Raw genomic sequence first — 24,686 nt, forward strand, 5'->3', positions numbered from 1 at the left:
GCTCTGCCTCCCCAACCCTCATTTCCTGTTTGAGAGGTGAGGGGAAGAGAGGAGACAAGGCGGCTGCTTTTTGTCAACAATGGCCATGGTGAAGCTGCACTTCGGGGCCTCTCCCCCTCTGGCTACTCACTCACTCACCCTCTGGCCCTGACATCCGACCTATCCCATCAGGCTCTCCTCTTCCCTGTCTCCCCCGACTCCTGCAACCCTGTGTATACCAGGTGAGTGAGAGTTAAGGTAGGTGCACTGCCAACGACTGGCTTCACCTGGACTCCTTCCTGCTACTTCTGTTTATAGCAAGTAGTGAGGCCAACAGCTGCTCTTAAACCTCCCAGGGAAGAAGGCAACTACCCTAGCTGGTGTTCAGAGTTCAGGGGCCCTTGGGGGGGATTGGCGCTGGGGCGAGGGCTATGGACACTGGCCACGCTGGAGGGCAGTGTGGCCATGGCCACAGATTTCTCCATTCTGGAGGGGAAATTTCGCACGGGCTCCCTCAGCAGTTAGGAGAAGGACAACCAGAACCTTTAAGGCATCTATATGTACGGTTGAGTCTTTTTCCAAGGACATCATTGAGAAATGAGTTTCAAGGGTGGGCTTTGGGCTTAGTGGTTCAGATGCCACTTGGGAAGCCCACATCCCAGATTTAGCACGCCTGGGTCGGAGGCACAGCTCTGCCTCTGCTTCCAGCTCCCTGCTAATGCACACCCCGGGAGGGAAGCAGATGATGGCTGAAGTTCCTGGGCCCCGGCCACCCGTGTGGGAGACCCAGATACAACTGCTGGCTCCTGGCTTTGGCCTGGCCCAGCCCCAGCCATTACGACCATTTGGGGAGTGAACCAGCAGATGGAAGACCTCTCTCTCTCTCTCTCTCTGCCTTTCAAATCAATCAATCAATCTTCAAAAACAAATTTAAACAAGAGCTGAGGACCTTCCCAGGGCACTAAGCAAGACAAAGGGACACTTCGGGAGGGCTGTATCCCACCCTCTGGTCATGCTTTTTTGTGGTCAACGTTACCAGAACTGTTCACACTCGGCTGACTGGCACAGCTGTAATTCTGACTGGTAAGTGAGCTTCAGCATGGCAAAGGTGGCAGACCGTGTCATCTGTCGAACTCCCACCAGAAACGGGTACCTGCGCACGCTGCCTTCCCTGGGGAGCCGGACGCTTGCTGAATCAGCTGTTCCTCACTGGGCCCCGGGACCACGGAAGCATCTCCTGCAAAACAGCTCTCGTGAGCAAATTCCAAACGGAGCCCTGCGTTTGAAACCGCGTCTCTCAATAGCGGCTGGGACAGGAAACTGTCTGGGATGGCCAACAGGACGCCACCTGCAGAAGAACACCTTTCCCTCGGCAGGGTAAGCGCAAAGCCCAGGTTTCCACATCAGGATGTGTGCTGGGTGGGGACAATTCGATGGAGACACACGCGGGAGACTTGAGCGTCTCTTGCCTTCGGTCAGAGCACCGTGATCATGAAGCCGAAGTGCATACGATAACATTTCAACAGCAGTGTGGTGACAAGCGATAGGCTGGTATCACAAAGACATTAATTTTTATAGTCTAATTTTTTTAAAGGTTTATTTGTTTATTTGAAAGTGTTACACAGAGAGGAGAGGCAGAGAGAAAGAGAGAGAGAGGTCTTCCATCTGCTGGTTCACTCCCCAGATGGCCATAATGGCTAGATCTACGCTGATCTGAAGCCAGGAGCCAGGAGCTTCCTCCGGGTCCCCCACGTGGGTGCAGGGGCCCAAGGACTTGGGCCATCTTCTACTGCTTTCCCAGACCATAGCAGAGAGCTGGATTGGAAGTGGAGCAGCAGAGACTTGAATTGGTGCCCATATGGGATGCAGGCACTGTAGGTGGTGACCTTACCCGCTACGCCACAGTGCCAGCCCAAAGGGATCTCTCTCTCTCTCTCTCTGACTAACCTTTGCCAATCAGGGAGCAGAACTGTTAGGAAAGCAAGAAACCACGCCCCTCTCCCAACAGGAATGTGCAGTGGGGCCCCTGGAGACACAGCTGAGGAGACCTACACAGGGTGAGTCGTGATGCTCTGGCTCTCCCTCAGTGTCCCGCTTTCTGTTATGGGGCTTCCGTGAGCAACCAAGTTGACACCAGAGTCTGACTTTTATAAAGCAACAATTGCCATCAATTTTTATGACACTTTTAAGCACTGACAAGGTGGTTTTTTTTTTTTTTTTAATGAGCAAAAGTGCAAAAACAAATCACTACTAAGGTATTTTATAATTTTAGAAATAATACACATTTTGTGGATATTTCCTAATCTGAAACCACCTGCCTTACAACTGAGGATCCTGAAGAACACGAGGACTCCGAGCAGAAGTCAAAGATGCTGAGTTACTAATGTCCTCCCGGTCCCTCAGGGAACTTTCTAGAACACCAGTGCTGTGGTGCACAGTGTGCATGTGGGGGACTTTCTCCTCCTGGGGGAGGGGAGGGCTCCGCAGAGACAAGAAGACCCCCGTATCACACCTGAGATGGACAGCTGACGTCTGGCTTTCATTCTGTGCCTCACCCCCAAGGCTGCGGCTGGACAAGATGCTCATTCTTAATCCTTCCTGGTCTTGGTTTTCACCTTTCGGTAAGGGAGGATCAGACAATAGCAGCGCTCCTCAGGGTCAGGTCTGCAGAACCTGGGGGAGGGCCTGACGCTCCATTTGCCTACGCAGTGAACGTTGTCATTTGCCCATCCTGCTGCGTTCACGTGTGTGTGCCCGGCACTGATGGGTAGACCTTCTCTGTACCTCAGCCTGACCTAGGGCAGCAGCCCTGTTCAAGGAGCTGTATTCATCACTACGGCACCCTCCCTTTTGCTAACTCTGGATCCTTGAGGGCATGCTGTGCAAACATGCATGTGCATCCTGTGTGGTGGGATGGACTGCACGCAGCACGTGCTGGCTGCAGACAGGTGCATCACGGCCACCAGGAGCAAATGCACCTGACTCAGCCATGCAGCTGAACTTCGGGCTGCTTGTGTCCGGGCCTACCACGCTGGCATGACAGGACATCTGACAGGCGTGTGTTGAAAGGAGCATGTTGGGGTTTGGGTGCCTGGTAGACATTTTCTCAAAACTGAGCAACTGGAGTTGGTCATAACAAAAACAAAAAAACCAAAAACCAAAAGCCTTCTGATGGGATTTGTTGCCAGGGACAAAAATTGTTCTTTCAAGGCAGCAACTGGAGTTTTGAGAACCTGACACTTCCCAACACAGATGCTCCATGACGTACAAGCGAAGTGTGTCCCAGGAGGCCCACCATAGGCTGAAAATATCCTGAGGAGGAAGAGCACTGGATACACCCAGCCTGCCTAACGCCACAGCCTAGCAACACGGTGCACTGTAGCGCTCCACTGCTCTCCCACCATCATCGCCCAGAGTATTGTATTGTGATCTCTGGCCTGGGAAATCATCAGAATGCTACTCCTTTTTGCTTTCTCACTATCCTCATGTCGAAAAATCACGCTGCGGGCAGTGTGGCCTGGTGGTTCCATATCACAGTACGTGGGTTCAATACCTGGCTCCGGCTCCTGACTCCAGTTTCCTGCTCATGTGGACCTCGGAAGGCAGCAGTGACAGCTCGGGTAGTTGGGTTCCTGCCGCCCATCTGGGAGACCTGTGAGCTTCTGGCTCCCAGCTTCAGCCCCTCCCTGTGGCTGTAGCAGGCATTTGAGGGGTGAACCAGTAGATAAGAGTCCTCTCTCTCCAATTCTCAAATACATAAATAAATTTTTTAAAAAAAATCTTCGAAGGAAAATCAAGTCAAGGAGTAGGGGTTTAGTTGGGTCATTGAGAAACCCGCATCCCATGGCCAAGAATCTGGTTTTGATTCCTGGCTGCAGCTCCCGAATTACACTTCCTGTCAATGGGAAGCAGCATGATGACTCAGTGAGCTGGGTTCCTGCTGCTCATGTGGGAGACCTGCATTGTGTCCCCACCTCTGGCTTCCACTGCAGCTCAGCCCTGGAAGCCGTAGGCATTTGGGGAGTGAACCAGCAGAGGAGAATGCTGTCTTGTCGGTGTGGGCCTCTCAAATTAAAAAACAAACAAAGGATGCTTTATTTATTTATTTCTTTTTGTCAGGCAGAGTTAGACAGTGAGAGAGAGACAGAGAGAAAGGTCTTCCTTCCGTTGGTTCACCCCTCAAATGGCCACTACGGCTGGTGCTGTGCTGATCCAAAGCCAGGAGCCAGGTGCTTCTCCTGGTCTCCCATGCGGGTGCAGGGCCCAAGCACTTGGGCCATCCTCCACTGCACTCCCGGGCCACAGCAGAGAGCTGGACTGGAAGAGGGGCAACCGGGACAGATTCCGGTTCCCCAATCAGGACTAGAACCCGGTGTGCCGGTGCCCCAGATGGAGGATTAGCCAAGTGAGCCAAGGCGCCGGCCAACAAGTAGGATTCTAATTACAGACTTTTCAGATAAGACTGTGAGTGAACTAATAAATACAATTTTAAAAATATCATATACTAAAGTATACAGAGAATCTGCATAATTCAGTGAATTAATGTTTTCTAAATAATCAATACTTGATGTTATATGCATGGGTAAAAGACTAAAGTGTAAGACAGACCACAATATAACAATATACAAAGCACAGTGACATGTTTCAAATTTCACATCACAACTGAATTTCATGGAGCTATTGCTTGGCAAGTGGTATAGGGTGGAATGGTGCAGTATCTGCGGAGATCTGAGGTAGCCATGGAAATACTCCTTCCCTTTGTAGGTGCTGCAAGGCTGGACTTTCTGCAAATACTTCAGAATAAACAGCATCGCAACAGATCAAAAGAGGGACCAGGAATGAGACTCAAACTGTCTTCAGCGAAGAATTTTTGTTAAAAAAAAAAAAACAAAAAACAAAAAAGAAAGAACCTCGGCTAAAAGTTTTCTCACTAACTTTTTGTTTTGAAAAACACTATTTCAGTAAACTAGGTTATTTCTGTTAAGATATAATAAGCTTATTATTTTTACTTTTAAATAAATTCAGAAACATGTATTTTTCTACTTATAGTCACTAATTTGATCAACACTGCTATGTATAACCCACATTAAACTTGCTCATTAGAGTCCTCAAGAATTTTCTAAGACAGTAAAGGAATCTCTAAGCTAAAAATTTTGAGAATTGCTCAATTTGATGAAATTTCACTTCTCTTTTCTAAGATTCCGTGACTGTGTGTGAGAATGAGAATAGAACATCCACTCTGGAAATGTCTTGTTTTTCCTGTTAACTTTGTATCCTGTCACATGTGTTTCCTTGAGACTACAATATGATAATAAAGTGTTGTAGGGCAATTCACTCTAATAAAATATAAATTGCAATTAAAATATCACTAGTAGGCAATATCAGAATAAAAGGTTGGCATTGTGGCGTGACAGGTAAAGCCGCTGCCTTCGACGCCAGCATCCCCTATGGGCGCTGGTTCGTGTCCCGGCTGCTCCACTTCTGATCCAGCTCTCTGCCAATGGCTTGGGAAAGCAGAGAAAGATGACTCATGTACTTGGGCCCCTGCTCCCAGGTGGGAGACCTGGATGAACCTGCTGGTTCCTGGCTTCGGCCTGGCCCGGCCCTGGCCTTTGTGGCCACTGTGAGAGTGAACCAGAGGATGGAAGATCTCTCTCTCTCTCTGTCTTTCCTTCTTTCTCTGAAACTCTTTCCAAATAAATAAATAAATCTTAAAAAAATGCTTGAAAAAAATCTTATAAATATGTAATGCTTCAAGAGACTTGTCTGAATTTACATTCATGAAATACCTTACAAATTATAATCAAGTTGACATTTATATTTCCTATTTCCTTCCTGGTTCTGAGAAATATCATTTCAAGATTCTCTTGGTGGTACAGAATTCTTATCAAACACAGGGCACTGTTTTAAAAACAAGCATTCAAAATAGTTTGTTACTTTAACGAAAGGAGAACAACCATAGGTGGCTTTTTCTAATGTAAGTTGGATTCTAGGAAGGTAAATACAAATGTTTTTAGGATTCTGATGCCCACTAATTTAAAGATAAGAACAGTATGTTTATTCTATTAAAAGCATTACTGGATCACAAGTTTCTACTCCTGTTAATAACAGACTCTTACAATCAAAAATACCTGGCCTATATTTTTGGCTTGCATAGCATCGTAAATACCTTCGTCAAACTACCTGGCTTTGATCCCTGCTCGACTCATCACACCAGCCATCTGCATAAATAAAGATGGAAGCATCTGCTCTATGGCAAATGGTCTCGGGGGCAGATGTTTGCATCCTGTGTTCGTGTCGCTGGGGCTCGAGACATTATTTGAACAGATGTACGCAATCTGAACGTCTTGTGTCCCACAGTGAATGTCTCCAACTGCTTTCTATCAAAGCACATAAATGCTATTTGCACCTGCATTTATGCTAATGATATCAAGGCGGCAGGGGTTCCGACCAAGTGTGATGTGATGCTATGAAATATATTTACATGGCTAATTGGAATTTCTGAGAGACTCTGCTGTCGAATGGCCACGCTACACTGATACACGGCCCAGGGAGTTATCCAATCGTCAGCCGGATTTTTAAGCAATGGAAACCTGGCTATTTCAAGTAACGCACTCATAAGCTAAATTTACTCATAAGAATATTTTAAACTCTAATATTTTTTCCTAAAACAAGAAAATAACTTCCATGCTAAGGCCTATGTGTGTTTCTGGCCACTCACGTTGTTGTTGCTTTGCTCTACAAAGATGTTTCTTAGGTATGTGTGTGTTTTCCATTTGTTCTTCTGTCAACAGCATGACACAGTAATACTGCACAGTGGTATCTTGCAGAAGTTATTAGGCAGGAAAGTTCCAATTCCCAACATGAAGGAGTTAACCAAAACCAGCTTCCCAATGTCATAAAATGGTACCAAGAGGCCAAGAGCAGCACTTATGCCACTTGTTAACATCAAACTGTTTCCATATGATTTTCATGCATTTGGAAACATAATATTTTGGTAATACACAGGGAGCGGTTTTCCTCTCCAATCATCAGGTCACAAAGCAGTGTTAACCACTAAATGCAAAGCACGGAGTTCCAATGGTCCCCTTGCTACTGTGCATTAAATGTGCAGAGTCCAAGAACTGGAAAAAGCAGTTTTCTCTGTCGCTTTCCTCGGTTAAGAACTTCCGGTCACTTTCAAACAACATACTTATTTTATTAGGTTGAACTTGCAAATATCAACTACATGCAAGGTCATCCTATCTGAGTTCAAGGTCATCCAAAATGACTTCCAGTCTACAAACTATTTTGAGATTTCTACTGTGCTTGCAGGTACATTCTTACATCACAGATTCTCATTATGTAAGATTCTGCTGTTTGTCTTCAACACAGAAATGCATATAGACAAGGCCAGGCGAGGTGCTGACCGCTGACAAGCCTGTTGTGGCCACAGGCCCATGGGCACCTACGCAGCCCCTGGGTTCGGTGTGTGCTAATTCAGCCTTCCCAGTGACCACAGCGAACACAACCAATGCAAACAAAGAGAGTCAGTTATACTTCACCTCATTAGACTGTTACACAGCAGAAGGGTCACCCCCAGTACAAAGCCAAGATCACAGAGCCTGATGCCAACGGCGGCACAGTGAGGAGAGCCCAGCTGCCCAGCTCGTCCCCCTTTCAGCACACGCAGAGGGCAGGGGGAGCTGGCGGAGGAGGGGCAGAAAAGATAGGAGGGGAGCTCACGGAAACAGCTTTCATACGGGGTCTCCCCAAAGCCAAACTGTGCTGGTAACATGATAAGACCCTGCTTACAGGGCACTCGCCTTCACACAAGTGAACTCCTGCGTGCAAGGCAGTTGAGGACTGGTAATTACAGCAGGTGTAAGGGGGCAGACCCTGGTCGCCTTTGAGTTTTTCTGCCTTTGCTCCTCACTCATCGCCTCTCCAAAGGCAATTCACATCTGTTACAAGAACACTGGCCCTCATTGACTTCAGAGCCCCAGCTTGGGGTTCCACTGAGAAGCCACCCCACCAGGAAGAGATGAAATCTCCCCATGGCATCTGGTGAGAAGGTATAGAAAGTGGTGGAGAGCATAGAGCATTTTTCACTCTTGCACACCTATCTGAGCACATACCAGATACCAGCACGCTTTAGACCCTGCTAAATGGAGGAACTTTATCGAGAACTTTAGAAAAGAACTAGTATTAACAGTCCAACTCAAGATCCTTTTTTTTCAAACTTTTATGGCTATTCCAACTGTTCCTGAGTTAAGCTCCCAAATGTTATACTCAGGAATACCAAAATATATGTAAGATGTAAGTATACACTCTTGCGTCTTAGGCTATGTCATTAACTATTTATTTTAAAATAAATAGTTCTTTAAATTAAATTAAATATTCAAAATTTTAAATTTTAAGTATTTAATATTTAAAGTGAATTTGAAATTTTAATGATTTTAAAAATATGTTAACACAGTAGATGATTCAAGTTTTCTTTTTCTAATTTCAAAGATGAACAAGTATGATGGACAGCAATGGCTGTGGCTTTTCAGAGCAATGAACAGGCTTTGAAAGTTACTCGAGGTTGCACAGCACAGGCTTAGCTCATGGCAATGGCTCTGCAGAGGCTTTTAAGAGCCACTGTGACTGTCTCAAAGTACCTAACCTCTCCCCACCTCCCCTTCTTCTTCTCATTCTATAAAAACAGCACTCACAATTTGAAAACTATGGTTAAACAAAACATGTTATGGAAGAACTGAGGTCTGCACCTTCTATCTAGAGCTAATTTGCTTAGGAAATGGAAAAACTGAATCATGAAGTGCACAAAATTCTCACTGAGATTTTGAGTGACTCCAGTAAGACGCAGCCTCACTGGCCTTAAACGAAGACACCTTTCTTGGTTGGGGCGTAGTGGGTTAAACCTTAGCATCCCATTCCGATCCAGCTCCCTGGTATAATGCGCCTGGGAGAGCAACAGAAGATGGCCCTGGTGCTTGGGCCCTTACACCCATGTGGGAGCCAGAGGGAGTTCCAGGTTCCTAGCTTTGGCTTGGCTTAGCCCTGGCTGTTGTGGCCATTTTGGGGGGAACCAGTAGATGAAAGATTCTCTCTCACTCTAACTCTGCCTTTTGAATACACATAAATACATTCTTTTTTTAAAAGACACATTTCTGGTCAATGACCAGCAGGATTTGTTTTAACCAACCGTGTAGGAACTGAAGAATCGGCTTGCTCTATCCAAGGCACACTCGGCTGGCATGAGCTACAGTGGATTCTTCTTTTGTTGCGCATCAGAAGCAAGGGAAACACGCAGCACCATTGCGGGGCATGAGCGCAGCCATGGCGCAGCCAGGCCAGGCCCGGGGGGTTCCGCATGCGCAGCTGCCCCCAGGTGCCCCCGCCTGAGCTGCGTGGAACGGAGCCACGTGGAGCCAAGTAAGATGGCGCCCAGAGGAAGTAAGATGGGCGGAATCCAAAGTTGTTTACCACTAAAACTAATTGGCTGCGCAACATCAGGGGAGGTAACAAAACTAGTAACGAGTGTATAGACATATGGCTAGTCCTATAAAAATCCCCCGTAAGGTGATTTTTAAGTGATTGGTTGGTCCTTAGCCCTGCCCCAATGCCTCTGCAGTTTTGTGCTATAAAAGGTACTGTTATGCACAAAATAAATGAGTTCTTGCTACTAGACTTGGCTCCCTGCTGCGTTTGACTGTCTCCGGGATCGGGAGGCTGGGGAACGGGCAAGCGGCGCGCTCACCTTTCCTCGGACCCAGTCCATCCTGTATGGGTGGACTAAGACCCTGCACACCGTGGCACACCTGTGTGACTGCTACTCCCTGGAGAGCCAGTATGTTCCCTTGTGTCTCCAACTGCTGTGGTGCACACTTTGTCGCTCCTTCAACAACTCTAACGTGAACGTCACAACCATAGCTGGCCTTATGTTTCCGTGCCTTTTTGTTGCAAAACAGTTTATTTTGGACCACAATTTAGTCTTTTCTAACACAAAATACATATCCTTACATTTCTATTAAAAAAACGATTTGGGAAAACTGTCAATCCAATTTCCTAAATTCTGTAAGCATGATGTGGAAACTGGGAATGAAATAAGTCTCAAGAACTGCTGGGGATTTTATAAGTCATATTCTCTCACACAGGAAGGAATAACAATAACGCCAGATCACAGCGGAAGCTGTAAAATACAGAATAAATCACCCGGCAGTGATGTTACAATGTTAAATCTCTGTACCTGGAATTAGAAAACATTTAGAAGGAGCTGGAATTTCTCATTCGTCTTCTCTGCTTATAATCCCGTTGGCTCTTCCTGGCTGTGTTCAAAATCTTTGGTCAGTCATTTACTGGATCTTGACATAAGTAACTAATTTTCCTTAACACAATATAGATTAATTTCCACTTACTGTGAGGATTGAAAAAAAAAAATAAAGGATGTGACAAGGCTGGCATTGTGGTATAGCGGGGAAAGTCACCACTTGCAACACTGAACCCAGTACGGGCACCGGTTTGTGCCCTGGCTGCTCCACTTCCAATTCCGCTCTCTGCTATGGCCTGGGATAGCAGTAGAAGATGGCCCAAGTCCTTGGTCCCTGCACCCATGTGGGAGACCCGGAAGAAACTCTTGGCTCCTGGCTCTGGCCTGGCCCAACCTTGGCCATTGCAGCCATCTGGAGAGTGAACCAGCAGACAGAAGATCTCTCTCTCTCTCCTCCTCTCTCTCTCTCTCTCCATCTTTCTCCGTGGCTCTTTCAAAAATAAATAAGTAAGTAAAAAGGATGTGGTGGTACAGGTAGGGTGACTCACACTGGAGGCACCTGATCGATTGAGCTCATTTAGCTATTATCTATTACATCTCTCTGTTCTGTCTGTCAAATTCCTGGTTTGAAAATTAAGCATCTTTCAACCCTGCCAAGATGGATGGGGAAGTTACCAGAGCTACTGCATCCCGAGGTTGGCTCCGGGGGCCTCATTTTCTGGCCACGTCAATGGAGGTGAATAAGCTCCTGGGGGAGCCCAGAGAGGCAGACACAGAAGCAAAAGCAAAGCCGGGCCTGATGAGAAGTGAAGCAGGCTAGAGGTGTGAGCGCTCAAGCGCTCGCCTTATTTCCCGACAGCAGCGTCCCTGTCATCCTGACTTTGCTAACAGGGAAATTGAGGCTTCGGGGAAAAATGTTTTGCCTGAGGTTTCTCAGCTGGTTGGAGGCAGATGTGGGAAAGGAGACCACGCCACTTGGTCTGTTATTCTCTCTTGTCAGAAGCGCAGCTCTCCTGGCCTGCTCAGATGAGGAAGGCGACGCCAGCTGCGACACTGAACTTGCAGACCCCGGATCCTCTGCCTCCCCCTGTGCTAACCTTCCAACGGACACACGAGCATTCCAGAGAAGACTCGCCGCAAATGCACGCTCCTCCTTCCTCCTGCCCTCTCTCCTCCCATTCTCATCTCCTTTCTCACCCTAGAGTCAGGGCTTGATTTTATGGGAATCCCAAGGGCTCTTACTCTCCCCAGGGGTGCAAAGCCTGGACCAGAACCAAGCCAAGGGGTCTGTCCCCTGCCTACTCCCCATGGGCCCCTTGGCTCACGTCTGGCTTTCTAAGGTAGGAGGCATGCTCACACCCATCCCATTGATCAGCTTCCACAGATGAAGGAAGCCCAGGTGTTCACAAGAATCATCGAGAGAGACACGGCTGCTGCTGTGTTCCACGGGCCTGCCATGCCATCCACACACCCTGAGTGATCTGCACATGTGATCTCCTCCAGCCGGCACCACTCCTATCACGTGGGGTGTAGCTTCATTTTATAGATTTGCAGCTGAAGCGGTCGAGGTCAGACCCGGACTCCGGGCTCTCAAGAGTCAGGATGCCACTTTTTTTTCTTATTGCAGAGGTGCAAGAGGATTGGCTTGGCTTACTGGCTTGTTAGAGCAAACAGCCTCCTTCACGAGAAAGCTGTGTCCTCTGCTAATGCAGCCTGTTTTGCATCATTAACAATATCATTTTTCACACACACACACACACACACACACACCTGTCAAGCCTTGCCTTGTGTGAACAGACTAGGCAGGGGCAGGAGAAAGATGGATGTCCCCTCTCCCCCATATTTAAGGCCTTTACAGTGAGGGTAATTATTCTTTATTAACAGAGGACTCTGGCTCCTCCTGAAAGCTCCAGAGGCTTCTATTGAGAGAATCATGATTTTAGAAAGTTTTAGACATTATATGGAGGGGAAATTTTTTTAATGCTTCTTTTCAAATGGGAAGAAACAGGTCACAGAGATGTAGAAGCAAATATTCTCTCTACATATGAGCAGGTGCACACATGTGCATGCATGAATACATATGTACAGCAGTACACACACACACCCCCATCTACAGGCCGCACTGACTGCTGAGACGGCCACGCAGGGACGAACGGGCACGGACCCGCAGGACAGAGGGATGATTCACGTCCCCGGTGGGATGGAGGCCGACAGCGCGGGATTGCATCACACTGCTCACAACAGTGCGCACTTCAAGACTAATGAACTGCTGACTCCTGGATGTAGTATTTTCAGGCCATGGTTGGACACAGGTTAACTGAAAACGCAGAGAGTGAAACTGTGGCTTAGTCTGCCTTACCGTATGTTTACATCTTTCTACTCGCTGCAACACCTGCGTCACTCTGCTTGGGTGAGGCCAGTACTCCATACTGCTACTGCCGGCTACGAGTGCCAGCTGCTCACCAGCTGGGGGCTGGGCCCCGTGGGCGTTGCCTAGACTAAGATGGCCCTGCTCTCAGGGGCTACGGGCCTAGGAAGACACCCCCTTCTGACTCAGGAATCCTGCATACCCCTGTGACTGGCTGAAGGAAATGAGCTGTCATGTGTAGCTATAACTTCCACTTTTAATTCTAGGAAACTCGCCACCTTATGGTTAGACGGCAGTGCCTTTCAGTGTCTCTACCAAAACTCCCTAACGTGCAAATTACCCTTTTCCTCGGCACGGCTACTCTTACCTTGCTCCTTGGGTGGCACCGACGGAGGATTCTGCATTCTGTCGTACTGCACTTCAACAGGAACTTCCCTAAGAATAGCCAAGCACAAACAATCACTAGAAAATAATGGACATGTCATATTCATGCATGCAAAAGTATACATCAGAAGCTATTTTCAAGGTCTTTCTCTTTATATGGCCAAGTAATAAGAAACAGACTGAGCTACTAAGAACTGATACTTTTTCTTTCTTAATTTCCGACGGACAGGCTTTTTACTGACCACCCTAAAGCAGGCTTGGGGAGGAGGCAGTGCTGCGTGGAGCCAGCGGCCTTGTCTATATCTCTGCTCCTGCAGAGACACGTCCAAGTGGGAGAAGTTACGATTCTCTGAAAATGCCCTGCCTCCTAACCACGTCGCCCAGACTCTGTTTTGGAAGAAATAGCTAGAATACTTAACGACATAGGTGAGGGTGATACAACTGCCGTATCTTCATTCGGTGAAATACAATTCAGTCATTAAAATACGATTACGAAGATTATGCAGCAACATAAAAAATGATTCGCTGGATGATGCACTAAATGACGCACAGGCATTACAGCCAAATAAGAAAGAAAGGCTACGAAAAGCACCTGGCAGAATCTATATCAATATGTGTATCTGTCTTGTGTTGCTGGTGGAATTACAACATCTTCTCCCACTTTGGCTACTGTCCATACTGTCCATGACAAGGGGTTGCATATTAACAAAATACAAAGACGCTTCAAAAATTCATGTAAAGATGTAAATAATAAGTTTATTTTGGTGCAAGTTTTTCACCTACGCATACACGAGTGTTCAAAAAGTTCATGGAAAATGCAAAATGTGTATTAGGAAAAAAATGAGATTTCAATTTTTTTTTGCAACAAAAATAAACATCCTTTAATTTCATCTTCTACAGAGTCACAAACATTTTTAAAAAAATTTATTTATTGGAAAGGCAGAGCCTGGATTGGGGTTGGGGGTTGGGAAGAGGGAAGAAAGAGAGAGAGAGAGAGAGAGAGAGAGAGAGAATCTTCCATCTGCTGGCTTACTCCCCAAATATCTGCAATGGCCAGGACTGGGCCAGGCCAAAGCCAGGAGCCTGGAATTCCGTCCAGGTCTCCCATGTGGCTGGCAGAGGCCCAGGTTCTTGGGCCATCTTTTGCTGCTTTCCCAGGTGTGATAGCAGGGAGCTGGATCTCAGTGAAGCAGCCAAGACTCAATCAGCGCTAATACGGGATCCCAGCTAACAGGCAACAGCTTAACCTGTTGCACCACAACACCGGCCCCCAGTAAAAAAAAAAATTGAAAGGCAGGGTGAGTGGATGAGTGTTGTGGCACACGTTAAACCCTTCCTTGGGATACCTGCAACCATGTCAGAGTGCCTGGGTTTGAGTCCTGCTCTGCATCCAATCCATCTTCCTGCTGATGCACGCTCTGGGAGACAGCAAATGAAGGCGCAAGTACCTGAGTCCCTGTGACCCATGTGGGAGGCCTGGGGAGAGTTCCTGGTTCCTGGCTTAGGCATTTGGGGAATGAACCAGTGGGTGGAAGATATCTTTCTCTCTGTCTCTCTCTCTCTCTTTCTCTCCCCTCCCTCCCAACCCTATCACTCTGCCTTTCAAATAAAAATTAATAAACATTTAAAAATATTAAGAGGCAAATACTGAGAAAGATAGACAACTTACAATAGACATATCAACACAAATGGTGTCTGAGGTGCCCCTAGGCACTCTGGAAAGGATAGGGAAGTCCCTTATGCTAGCACAAGATTGGTAAGGACGAGAAAACACCCCGCTCTGAAACTTGGTAAAGACTTCAGAAAAGGTATACAAGGAGATGCTAAACTAGTGATCACACAGTCTTACTAAAAATTTTAAAATGAAAATTTCTAAACTAAAACTACGCTTGTTTGCCTACAAATTCCCCGCCCCCTAAATAAAAATACAATAATGCAAGGTGTTGAGGAAGTCCTGGGAAAGGGGCCATGCTCACTTCCTTCGTATAGCAGAGCACTGTGAGACCGCTGGGGTAGGTGGGCAGTTCCCACCCTGAGCCCCGATAGCTTGCACCTTGTGGTCCAGCGCTTCCTTCCACTGCTGGGAATCTATCTCAGAAAACCACCATGGTACTGCACCTGCCTGTGTATCACCATCACCACTGTCGTCAGCTACAACCTGCTCAAGGTGTTCTCTACAATACACTGGAAGGGCAGAACTGGGTAAATTACGATAGATCTTTATAATGAGAGGTTTTTTTTTTTAAGTTTCTTAAGACATTTGAACATCTGAGCAATGCTTATGATATGCTACTGCGTGACAGGAGGTTACGGAGCAGTGTGGTTTGATTTTTTTTCATGTACTCGCGAGAAAAATGATCAGGTATTGTAAGGGGCTCCCTCTCTGAGAGGGCTTTAAATCACCACCCCTTCCTTCCCATGCCCCTGGATACGTCGCGAAGTCTCCTCGATGAGCAAATGCACTCAGAAGAAAAACAGTACAAGTTTTATTTGAACTGTTTTAGAATAGAAAAGCCGTGCCGCCAAGCCAATCCTAACTGTATTCCGATACCTTGGTATTTAAAGTAGAAAACTTATTCCCACAGAGACATACTAGTCTTTTGCCATCACAGAAGGCACAGCTATATTTAATCCTATTGTAATTATGAATAACTTGTATGATAACCACACCTGACTCCAACTTAAGAAAACACCTGAACGATCACAATACTGCGTCTTGTGACCGAACTGGGTACCAGTTTGTTACATAAATATGCTAGACAAAGATGCATTACACAGTCATAGAAAATCAAACCTTAAGTACTTTTTCAAACAAATTGATAGCAATTATATTCTACTACAGTTTTAATGACTTTTGTGGCTGTTTCAAAATTCACTTTATACGATTGAAGTTGAATATCTTTTCCTTTGGTTACTGTGTATATGTAGCCTGTGCCTGTTTCCCTGCTGGGCTATGGTGATTTTATTGTTTATTTGTTGGGTTCTTCCTTTAGTGGAGCCGCTAAGACTGCCACTATCATGTAAATTCAAGATGCTATCTCAGAAAATAATAAAATATTTTAAAACTATTAAATGGGGCGGGCGCTGATGCTCAGTGGGTTAAAGCCCCAGCCTGCAGTGCCGGCATCCTGTATGGGTGCTGATTCATGTCCTGGCTGCTCCATTTCCTATCCAGCTCCCTGCTTATTGCCTGGGAAAGCAGCAGAGGATGGTCCAAGTGGTTGGACCCTGCCCCCACGTGGGAGACCCAGAAGAAGCTCCTGGCTCCTGGCTTTGGCCTGGCTCAGTCCTGGCTGTTGTGGCCATTTGGGGGAATGAACCAGCATATGAGAAGATCTCTGTCTTCCCCTCTCTCTGTGTAACTCTGACTTTCAAATAAACAAATGAATCTTTAAAAAAAAATCTAACAAAATATCTCAGACTTCACGCACAGAACATCAATGTGCATTTTACTCAAGACAAGCAGTGGCTGTGTCTTCTACAGTATTTCAAAATCTCTGGAAATCACAACCTGATTTTTCTTACTTGGATTCTTGAAAAGTGCATTAATTAGACAAATCTATCAGAAAGGATTAATAACAGGATGCAAACGGCAAATGCCATCAAGTACAACAAAATCAAACACAGTGTGCTTTAAAAGTCGCCCTCGGGTAACTGCTTCAATTTGAGTTAATATGCCGTATTTAAAACGAGCTGATTAAAAAGTGAAAGTCAGGTGAACTGGTTACTTGAGAAAGTGACAGTTCCGTGGTGCTGGAAATGGAAATCTCTCCATTTATTCCTTGTTGAAGAATCCTCAGGCACACATTGTTATGTTGCCTTGCAAAGGTTCCTAAAAGTAAATTTAGATTTAAAAAAAAAAAAAAAAAAAGCCTTTAACCCATGCTGTGAGGGCCCAGGGAAGCGCATGCGCGTGTGTGCCTGTGGATGTGTTCAGAAGGCACCCAGCCCAGAGCTGCGGTGGAAATGTCAACCTAGACTGTTTCCAGGGAGATAAACAGGCCACACACCACCAGACCGACACACTGTCATTCAGATAAGTGTCATAATACAATACAGTTGGCCGGGAGTCTGAAACATGACATATATAAAAAGCAACGAGTCTTTGGGTGTCTTACAATGGCCGTCTCTAACAGGCTGTCCCTGACACACTGCTACAAAGGCACCCACCCACCCTGGCTGGACGGCTGCTCTTTGAGCCGCCTGCCTCTGCTGATTTAAAGGCCTGATTAGGTGACCAGCCCCAGGGCCGCTGGGGCCGAGCCTCGCAGCGGTCAGCACATCACCGCATCACGGGTGGCCGCTGCGCTCCGGCTGCGCTCCGGCTGCGCTGTGCACCCCAGCGCTTGCACGGTGGCTGTCACCACGTGCTGGTGGCCCGCCCCCACCTAAGGGTGGGCGCCCTGAGCACCGACTTGAGAAATCGAGGCTCCAACAGCACTGACAGCACTGAGCAGCTCGCTCGGGGTCACCGGGCTGAGCAGGAATCCACTGCCCAGGTGCGTCTCATTTCCAAGCCTGTGCTGGGTGCTGGTTTCTCTGCTCCCTCGGCCCCTCCTGGCTTTTCCTTTCTCTCATACATGGCGTGCATGGCCAGTGGTCCGGGCTGTGAGAGTGTGCACCAAGTCAACGCAAATCTCCCTAGGATGACTTCGGGCTAAAGATCGCAATTCGTGGGAAGCCAACAGAGGAAAAGGGAAAAGAGACTTAGACGACTGGGAAGGGCGTGGCAGCGGGATGCGGGGGAATCCCAGGTGACAGGCCCAGGCCCCGAGCGGAGGACACGGGGGGCGGATTTTATCGGGGTACGGGGAAGAACTTCCCGCGGTTGCTGATGTTGGACTGTGCATGGAGTGCTACACGAGACACTGAATCCCACGCCTAGAAAAGTGGAAGCTTCCTGTTTGCTGCCCTGGGAGTGTAAGGGCTCCGAGAGGCTGCGACCCTCAGACAGTCTATCAGGGAAGGAGCCGCCTTTCTTCCCCTCTGTTGCCCTCCAGTGTGGCAAGGTACAAGAGGAGCTGCCTGGGTGCAGAAGCACCCCCCTGGGCTGCCTTCCACATACCGCACTCAGGGAGTGTCTGAAGAACACTGGTGCATTTCGACATGAATTTCCCTGGTTGCAGTATAATTTACAATGGTACGAACAAGATGCACACCCTTTTACGTGTGCAGTTAGATGCATTATATACCTGGGTGGTGACTACTGTACTAATCATGGTTTTCTGCCTTTAATTTTTTTCCCCCTCTGTTTCATGCTGCTTTGTCATCGTGGGGGCCTTGCTAGCCAAGGGGAGAGGACCCTACCAGCCATGCCTAGACCTCCCCATGAGCAGACAACTTCCCTGTGAATCTTCTCTTCATATGTGGAACAACCAATCCAAAGCCTAAACCCCTGCTATCGAGCTACCGCCTTTACCTGACACACACCAAGTAAATCCCTCTGTCGGCCTAAGGCACCACAGGCCCAGAGACTGGACAGCTAGGACCACACTACAGCAGAGCCTGACGACATACTTCCAACCAGTCAGTCCTAAATTGTCTGCCATGCCCTGCACAGAAAAGGCACGGGCCACGCTTGCTCCTCACTCCTCCTGCCCCTAGGCTGACTCCAGGCTTCCCTGAGTGGCCCTACACTCACTGCATGGTGTGCCCCTTTCTCTTGGGAACTATAAATAATAAGATCATCTGTCAAGGGCTGTCATCTTCCTGTCACCTTACCATACCTGATGAAAATAAACTCTAGTACATTTCAAGAGAACCGTCCTAGTGAAAATACATAGCATCGCCCCAAAGGTTCCCCTGTGCCCGTTTGTAACCAGTGCATGTCACTCACTCCTGGCCCCAGGCAGTCACAAGTACTTTGTCACTATAAATTGGTTTTGCTTGTTCTAGAATTTCATATCATTCCATATAAATCAAGGGGTATGTATAGGCTTTCACTGTGTGTACCAAGAGCTCAGTTCTTTCTGTTGCTGAATACTTTTCATCATGAAAATATAGTTTGTTTATTGGGGCAGGCATGGAGGCACAGTGGGTTAAGCTGCCACCTGCAATGGTGGCATCCCATACGGGCGCTGGTTCAAGTCCCAGCTGCGCCACTTCTGATACAACTCCTTGCTAATATGTCTGGGAAGTTGGTTCAAGTACTCAAACCTCTGCCACCCATGTTGAAGACCTGGATAAAGCTTTTGGTTCTTTTTTTTCTTTTCTTTCTTTTTTTTTAAATTTTTGACAGGCAGAGTGGACAGTGTGAGAGAGAGACAGAGAGAAAGGTCTTCCTTTTACCGTTGGTTCACCCTCCAATGGCTGCCACGGCCGGCGCGCTGTGGCCAGTGCTGCACCGATCTGAAGCCAGGAACCAGGTGCTTCCTCCTGGTCTCCCATGTGGGTGCAGGGCCCAAGCACTTGGGCCATCCTCCACTGCACTCCCGGGCCATAGCAGAGAGCTGGCCTGGAAGAGGGGCAACCAGGACAGAATCCGGTGCCCTGACCGGGACTAGAACCTGGTGTGCCGGCACCCCAAGGCGGAGGATTAGTCTATTGAGCCGCGGCGCCGGCCAGCTTTTGGTTCTTAGTTTAGGCCTGGCCCAGTCTTGGCCATTGAAGTCATTTGGGGAATGAACCAGAGGATGGAAGATCTCTATGTATCTGTCTTTCTCTCTGTAACTCTGCCGTTCAAATAAATAAATAAATAAATAAACAAACAAATAAAATGTGGTTATCCATTTATCCACTCATGGACATTTGAGTTGTCAGCTTTTAGTTAACCTAAAGGAATATAAATGTCTGTGATGGAGTTTTTGAACAGATAAATATTGTCACATTTCTTGGGTAAAAATCTAGGAATGAATTGCTAGGTGGTATATTAAACACACACATCTGCTTTCCAAAGTGATTGCACAATATTTCATTGGTTTAATAAAGTTACCTCTGGGATGGGGGGGGGTGTTATCTGGTGGTTAAGATGCTGGACAGAAGCTTGCACTACGTATCAGACTTCCTGGGTTGGAGACCCAGGTCCTGTCCAACTTCCTGCTAATGTGGACCCTGGGAGGCACTGGTAATGGCTCAAGGAGTTGGGGCCTTGTCATCCATGTGGGAGGCCTCGACTGGGCTCCTGCCTCCCAACTTAGGATCAGCCCAGTCCCAGCCATTGCAGACAACAGACAGGAGTTCCATCTCTGCCTCTCATGTAAATAAACCTCTTAAAACAGAAGAACTATAACAAAAAGCTACCTCTTTCAAGCACGGATGGAATTCATGCTGCTCAACATCAGGACATCCCAAATGCCTCAAGGCTCAATTTGGTTCAAATCACAGATGTTCACTCTGCACAAATCCTGGTTAGCAGTAGACGTTATCATTTGTTCAAACATAATAAACTCTTATTCCCATTTTAATCTTGTCTTGCTTAAGAAACAAATAAAAGTAAAATTCTCAAATTGGTATCAAAGGATTAGAGAAGCTAAAAATTAATCTGCAAAATAAACTTTGCTCCCCTCAGTGAATTCCTCACGCTCATATTAATATTTGCATTAATGTAATATAGTGTTTGGCAATCCTCTTCCTTCCTGAAATGGCTGAGAAGGTACCTCCTCCACACCAGGTACTGCTGACTGGCAGCCGCAGACAGAACACAGTGAATTACAGAGTCGCTGTGGGAGACCAGCGGGAGACCCTTTCATGGCAAGTCCTGAAGAAATCTTGGAAGTGGTCCTATTTCCCTTAATGCTTTAAGACCTGTTGGTAAGGTAGTTATTCCTGACGGCTCCCCAAACCAAAACCTTACGAGAGCAGACTGACCTCGATTTTCAGGCTCATGCTCCAGCCCAATCTCAAATACGCAATGACTTAAAAATGTGTGGAAAAATCAGTGGACTGGATAAGGAAGTGCACTTTTTTATTTTTATAGATTTATTTATTTATTTGAAAGGCAGAGTAACAGAGAGAGGAAGAGACAAAGAGAGACCTTCCGTCTGTTGGTTCCTTCCTCAAATGGTTGTAATAGCCAAGGCTGGGCCGGGCAGAAGCCAGGTACCAGGAACTCCATCCCAGTCTCCCACATGGGTACAGGGGCCCAAGCACTTGGGCCATCTTCTGCTGCTTTCCCAGGCCATAGCAGAGAGCTGGATTGGAAGTGGAGCAGCTGGGACTTGAACTGGTGTCCATATGGGATGCCGGCACGACCTGAAATGTCTTCCAAAGCCGTTGCTCTATACCTACAACTACAGCCTAGGTCAGCTCCTCACTGTGTTTTCCCTGTGTGAGGGCACTTCAAACACAATTGTGGAGGAGTGTCATTCTAAGCTTAAGCTTATTTTGAATTCTGTGTAGGTTTTTCATCCTGAGCTCTGTGAAGTCCCCTCATCTCACAATAGCCTCCTAAGTTGCCATCTGGCCTCTGCTCTTCAACTTTCCAGTCTGTTCTCTCTGATGCAGCTTGAATAATCTTTCATTTTGGTGAAGAGTTTTAAATCAGAGTAATAAGAAATAGTCCTATGCATCTCGTTTTTAAAACACAGCGTGTCCTCTTCCTTGGAGACAAGCACTTCCAGTCTCTTAGGCTGGTGCTTCCCGCATCTGTGGCTCCATATCTGTCAAAAACACTTCTCTGGCTGTTCAGCACCAGGCAGTATCTATCCGTGTCCCATATGCAGGAAGATTGACCGTTTTTCCCTCTCAATCAACAAAAATGTTGACTGTACGGTACTTTTTCTTAGTATAGAATTCTGGGTTTGCATTTAAGGAAACTGCTCCACCATCTCTGGTTTCCAAGGTTGGTGTGAAGAAATTCCAAGTCACTGTGGTTTGTGATCCTTTGTGTGCAGTTTGTTTGGACTTTTTTCTCTATGGAAAACTGCGTTTAGAAACTTCCAGTTTTCACCCGTTGCCAAGTGTCTGCGGGCCACCGGTGCATTCGGTTCCTGGGATATTTATTCTTCTCTGTTCTCTGTTTTTTTCCACAATTAAGTGCGACAGATAATTGACTAAGAACGAAGATTGTCTGGTGGTCGCTTTACTATTCCTCAAAGGATGTTGGCGTCTTGCTTTCAAGGATTCTGGGATACTTGTATTTGCATAAACTTTCCCAGGTCTGCATCTCTAATCCCCAAATCTGAAGCCAGGAATGCTCCGAGATCGGAAACTTAGAAAAGGCCTGGCTTTCAGATTTGCAGGTTAGTGCTGCTCCATCTGGATTTCCAACATGGAGCACAATGAAATACAAAGGAGCAAGCAGGAGAAAGAAACCGGAAACAACAAGCAATCAGTCACCATGATAATCTAAACACTTCTTGGAAAGAATACTGCTGACAGGGTACTTAGGTAACAAAGATAACAAAGACAGGGTGCTTCAAAATTCACAGAAGACGGAATTAAAATGTAAGTGTATTTTGAGGCCAAAAAATGAAATTCAGGCAGTTCTTTCCATAATACGTATTTGTTCTGCAAAGTTTCTGAACATCCCACGTATGCATGGATTTCAAAACATATCTTTTCTTTTTTTTAATTTGTTTTTTTTTTTTTTTACAGGCAGAGTTAGACAGTGAGAGAGAGAAAGGTCTTCCTTCCATTGGTTCACTCCCCAAATGGCCACCACGTGCCAGTCCGAAGCCAGGAGCCAGGTGCTTCCTCCTGTCTCCCATGCGGGTGCAGGGCCCAAGCACTTGGGCCATCCTCCACTGCCCTCCCGGGCCACAGCAGAGAGCTGGACTGGAAGAGGAGCAACCGGGACAGAATCCGGCGCCCCAACCGGGACTAGAACCTGGGGCACTGGTGCCGCAGGCAGAGGATTAGCCTAGTGAGCCGCGGCACCGGCCTCAAAACCTATCTTTTCCCAAAAAGGTCCACAAACATTTTGAAGCGCCCTCACATATATTATTTAAAGCAGCCACTCCACATACCTGTCCTTGATTGGGTGCTTGGAATGCATGTATTCGTGGTCCATGTATGATTTCTATTAGTCATTAAAAAGGTATGCACATAGGAAGCATTTTGTTGTATTGCTATAGCCTTCAAAAATTATTTTAACACTGTTTTTGCATTTAGTTAAAAATTCTATGCGCACAGGATCAAACAAAAACCTAAGTTACTAAAAAAGGGAAAAAGGGAAATGCAGGCCTCTCCCTCACTGTGCTCTCTTGGCTGCCCTCTGTGGAGACGGTAACTGTCGTCCCTCTGTGGGTGTCCTTAGGAACAGCAGCGGTGGACACGAGCCAACACACGTGTAACGTGCAACAACACAGGGCGTCGAGAACGCAGACAGGCAAATCTGTGCGAGGGTTTCGGAATTTCTTGCGCCAAAGGGAACATCAGTGCGCTCTGTTTCTCCCTGAACTTCTCCAGTCCTCTTGCACACTCTTCTCTCCCTCCTTCCTCCTGAGATTGTACCAGATGCCACGTGTTGGTCTTTGTTCACGGCACAGACTTGTCCACGGAGTTCTCCATGTCAGCACTCACCCACCAATCCTCTTCGTGCTTCTACCGCTCTTAGCCCTTTTCCCTTTTCTCTTTTTTTTTTTTTTTGAAAGATTTATTTATTTATTTGAAAGTCAGAGTTACACAGAGAGAGGAGAGGCACAGAGAGAGAGAGAGGTCTTCTATCCGCTGGTTCACTCTCCAATTGACCGCAATGGCCAGAGCTGCACTGATCCAAAGCCAGGAGCCAGGAGCTTCTGGGTCTCCCACGTAAGTGCAGGGGCCCAAGGACTTGGGCCATCTTCTACTGCTTTCCCAATAGAGAGCTGGATTGGAAGAGGAGCAGCCAGGACTAGAACCGTTGCCCATATGGGATGCCAGCGCTTCAGGCCAGGGCGTTAACCTGCTTCGCCACAGCGCCGGCCCCAGCCCTTTTCTCTTACAAAGTAGCAGGGTCCATCTTCTGCTTGTACATACGCCTTAGCTAACGTGTGTGGGTCTATCTGTACAACACAGTCACAGGAAGACTTTCTAGGCCGATTTAAAACTTTCCTAGACATCACCACATGGTTATTGCTGGGAGTACCGATTTATCCAATAATGTTTCAAAACGTCTCAGGACCACTGGTTGCATGAGAATTTTTTTACTGGCCTATCTAACAGCCTTAAGACCCTCACATGTCTATACGCATTTCTCTCAACTTTAATTGAATAAGCAAACACAGCATTTTACCGAGCTATATAAACTCCGACAATAAAATGAAGGCCCAGGCTCCCATTTCAAGGAGTTAGAAGGGTGATTATTTATAGAGTCCCACTGACAAGGAGAGAAGGGAAAGAGAAGTCTGTGGCGAGTGACTGCTTCCGCCCGGCATCAGCAGAAGGAAGTGGGTCTTGGTGTTCAGGGAGCGTGACCCACGAGCTGACACCAGCACATTCCTGCTCAGAAAACCCCAGGACAAATTGATTTCCTAATTGAAAAAGACAAACCAGATACAATGAGGGGGAAATTCCTGCATGTCTGAAAAATGAGCCTTTTATGAAGGTTCTTCCTTTCGGTCATCAGGTACGGGTGTAGTTCTGAGACGGTTTTACAGTGTGAGAGCCTGTTCCTCTGTCTTCCACGAATCGCTGTCCTGACTGAGGATCAGCTGAACCCAATTAACCCAGTTTTTCACTCGTCTATACTAAGCAGTTTATTTTAGATGTACACTACTCCCCGAATCCTTTAGGGGACAACACGAAAAAACCAAGACCAGCCTATAAAGGTCAGGACATTCATTT

At 46.9% G+C, this 24,686-nt stretch overlaps 1 protein-coding gene across 7 annotated transcripts in view; it reads right to left on the minus strand.

Moving 5' to 3' along the window:
• ZNF438 (zinc finger protein 438) overlaps nucleotides 1–24,686 on the minus strand; it is a 156,278-nt gene that overhangs the window by 11,199 nt on the left and 120,393 nt on the right. For 6 of the 7 annotated variants that reach the window (XM_062211123.1, XM_062211124.1, XM_062211126.1 and 3 more), the window contains 2 exons: nucleotides 12,967–13,034; nucleotides 1,133–1,216 (listed from right to left, as the gene is read on the minus strand). In XM_062211123.1, coding sequence (XP_062067107.1) covers nucleotides 1,133–1,216; nucleotides 12,967–13,003 — 121 coding nt within the window. In that variant the 5' untranslated portion in view covers nucleotides 13,004–13,034. The remainder of the gene's footprint in view (nucleotides 1–1,132; nucleotides 1,217–12,966; nucleotides 13,035–24,686) is intronic. The other variant, XM_062211129.1, reaches the window with a different exon arrangement.

The sequence above is a fragment of the Lepus europaeus genome, chromosome 14 (assembly GCF_033115175.1).
Source record: "Lepus europaeus isolate LE1 chromosome 14, mLepTim1.pri, whole genome shotgun sequence".
Classification (NCBI taxonomy): domain Eukaryota; kingdom Metazoa; phylum Chordata; class Mammalia; order Lagomorpha; family Leporidae; genus Lepus; species Lepus europaeus.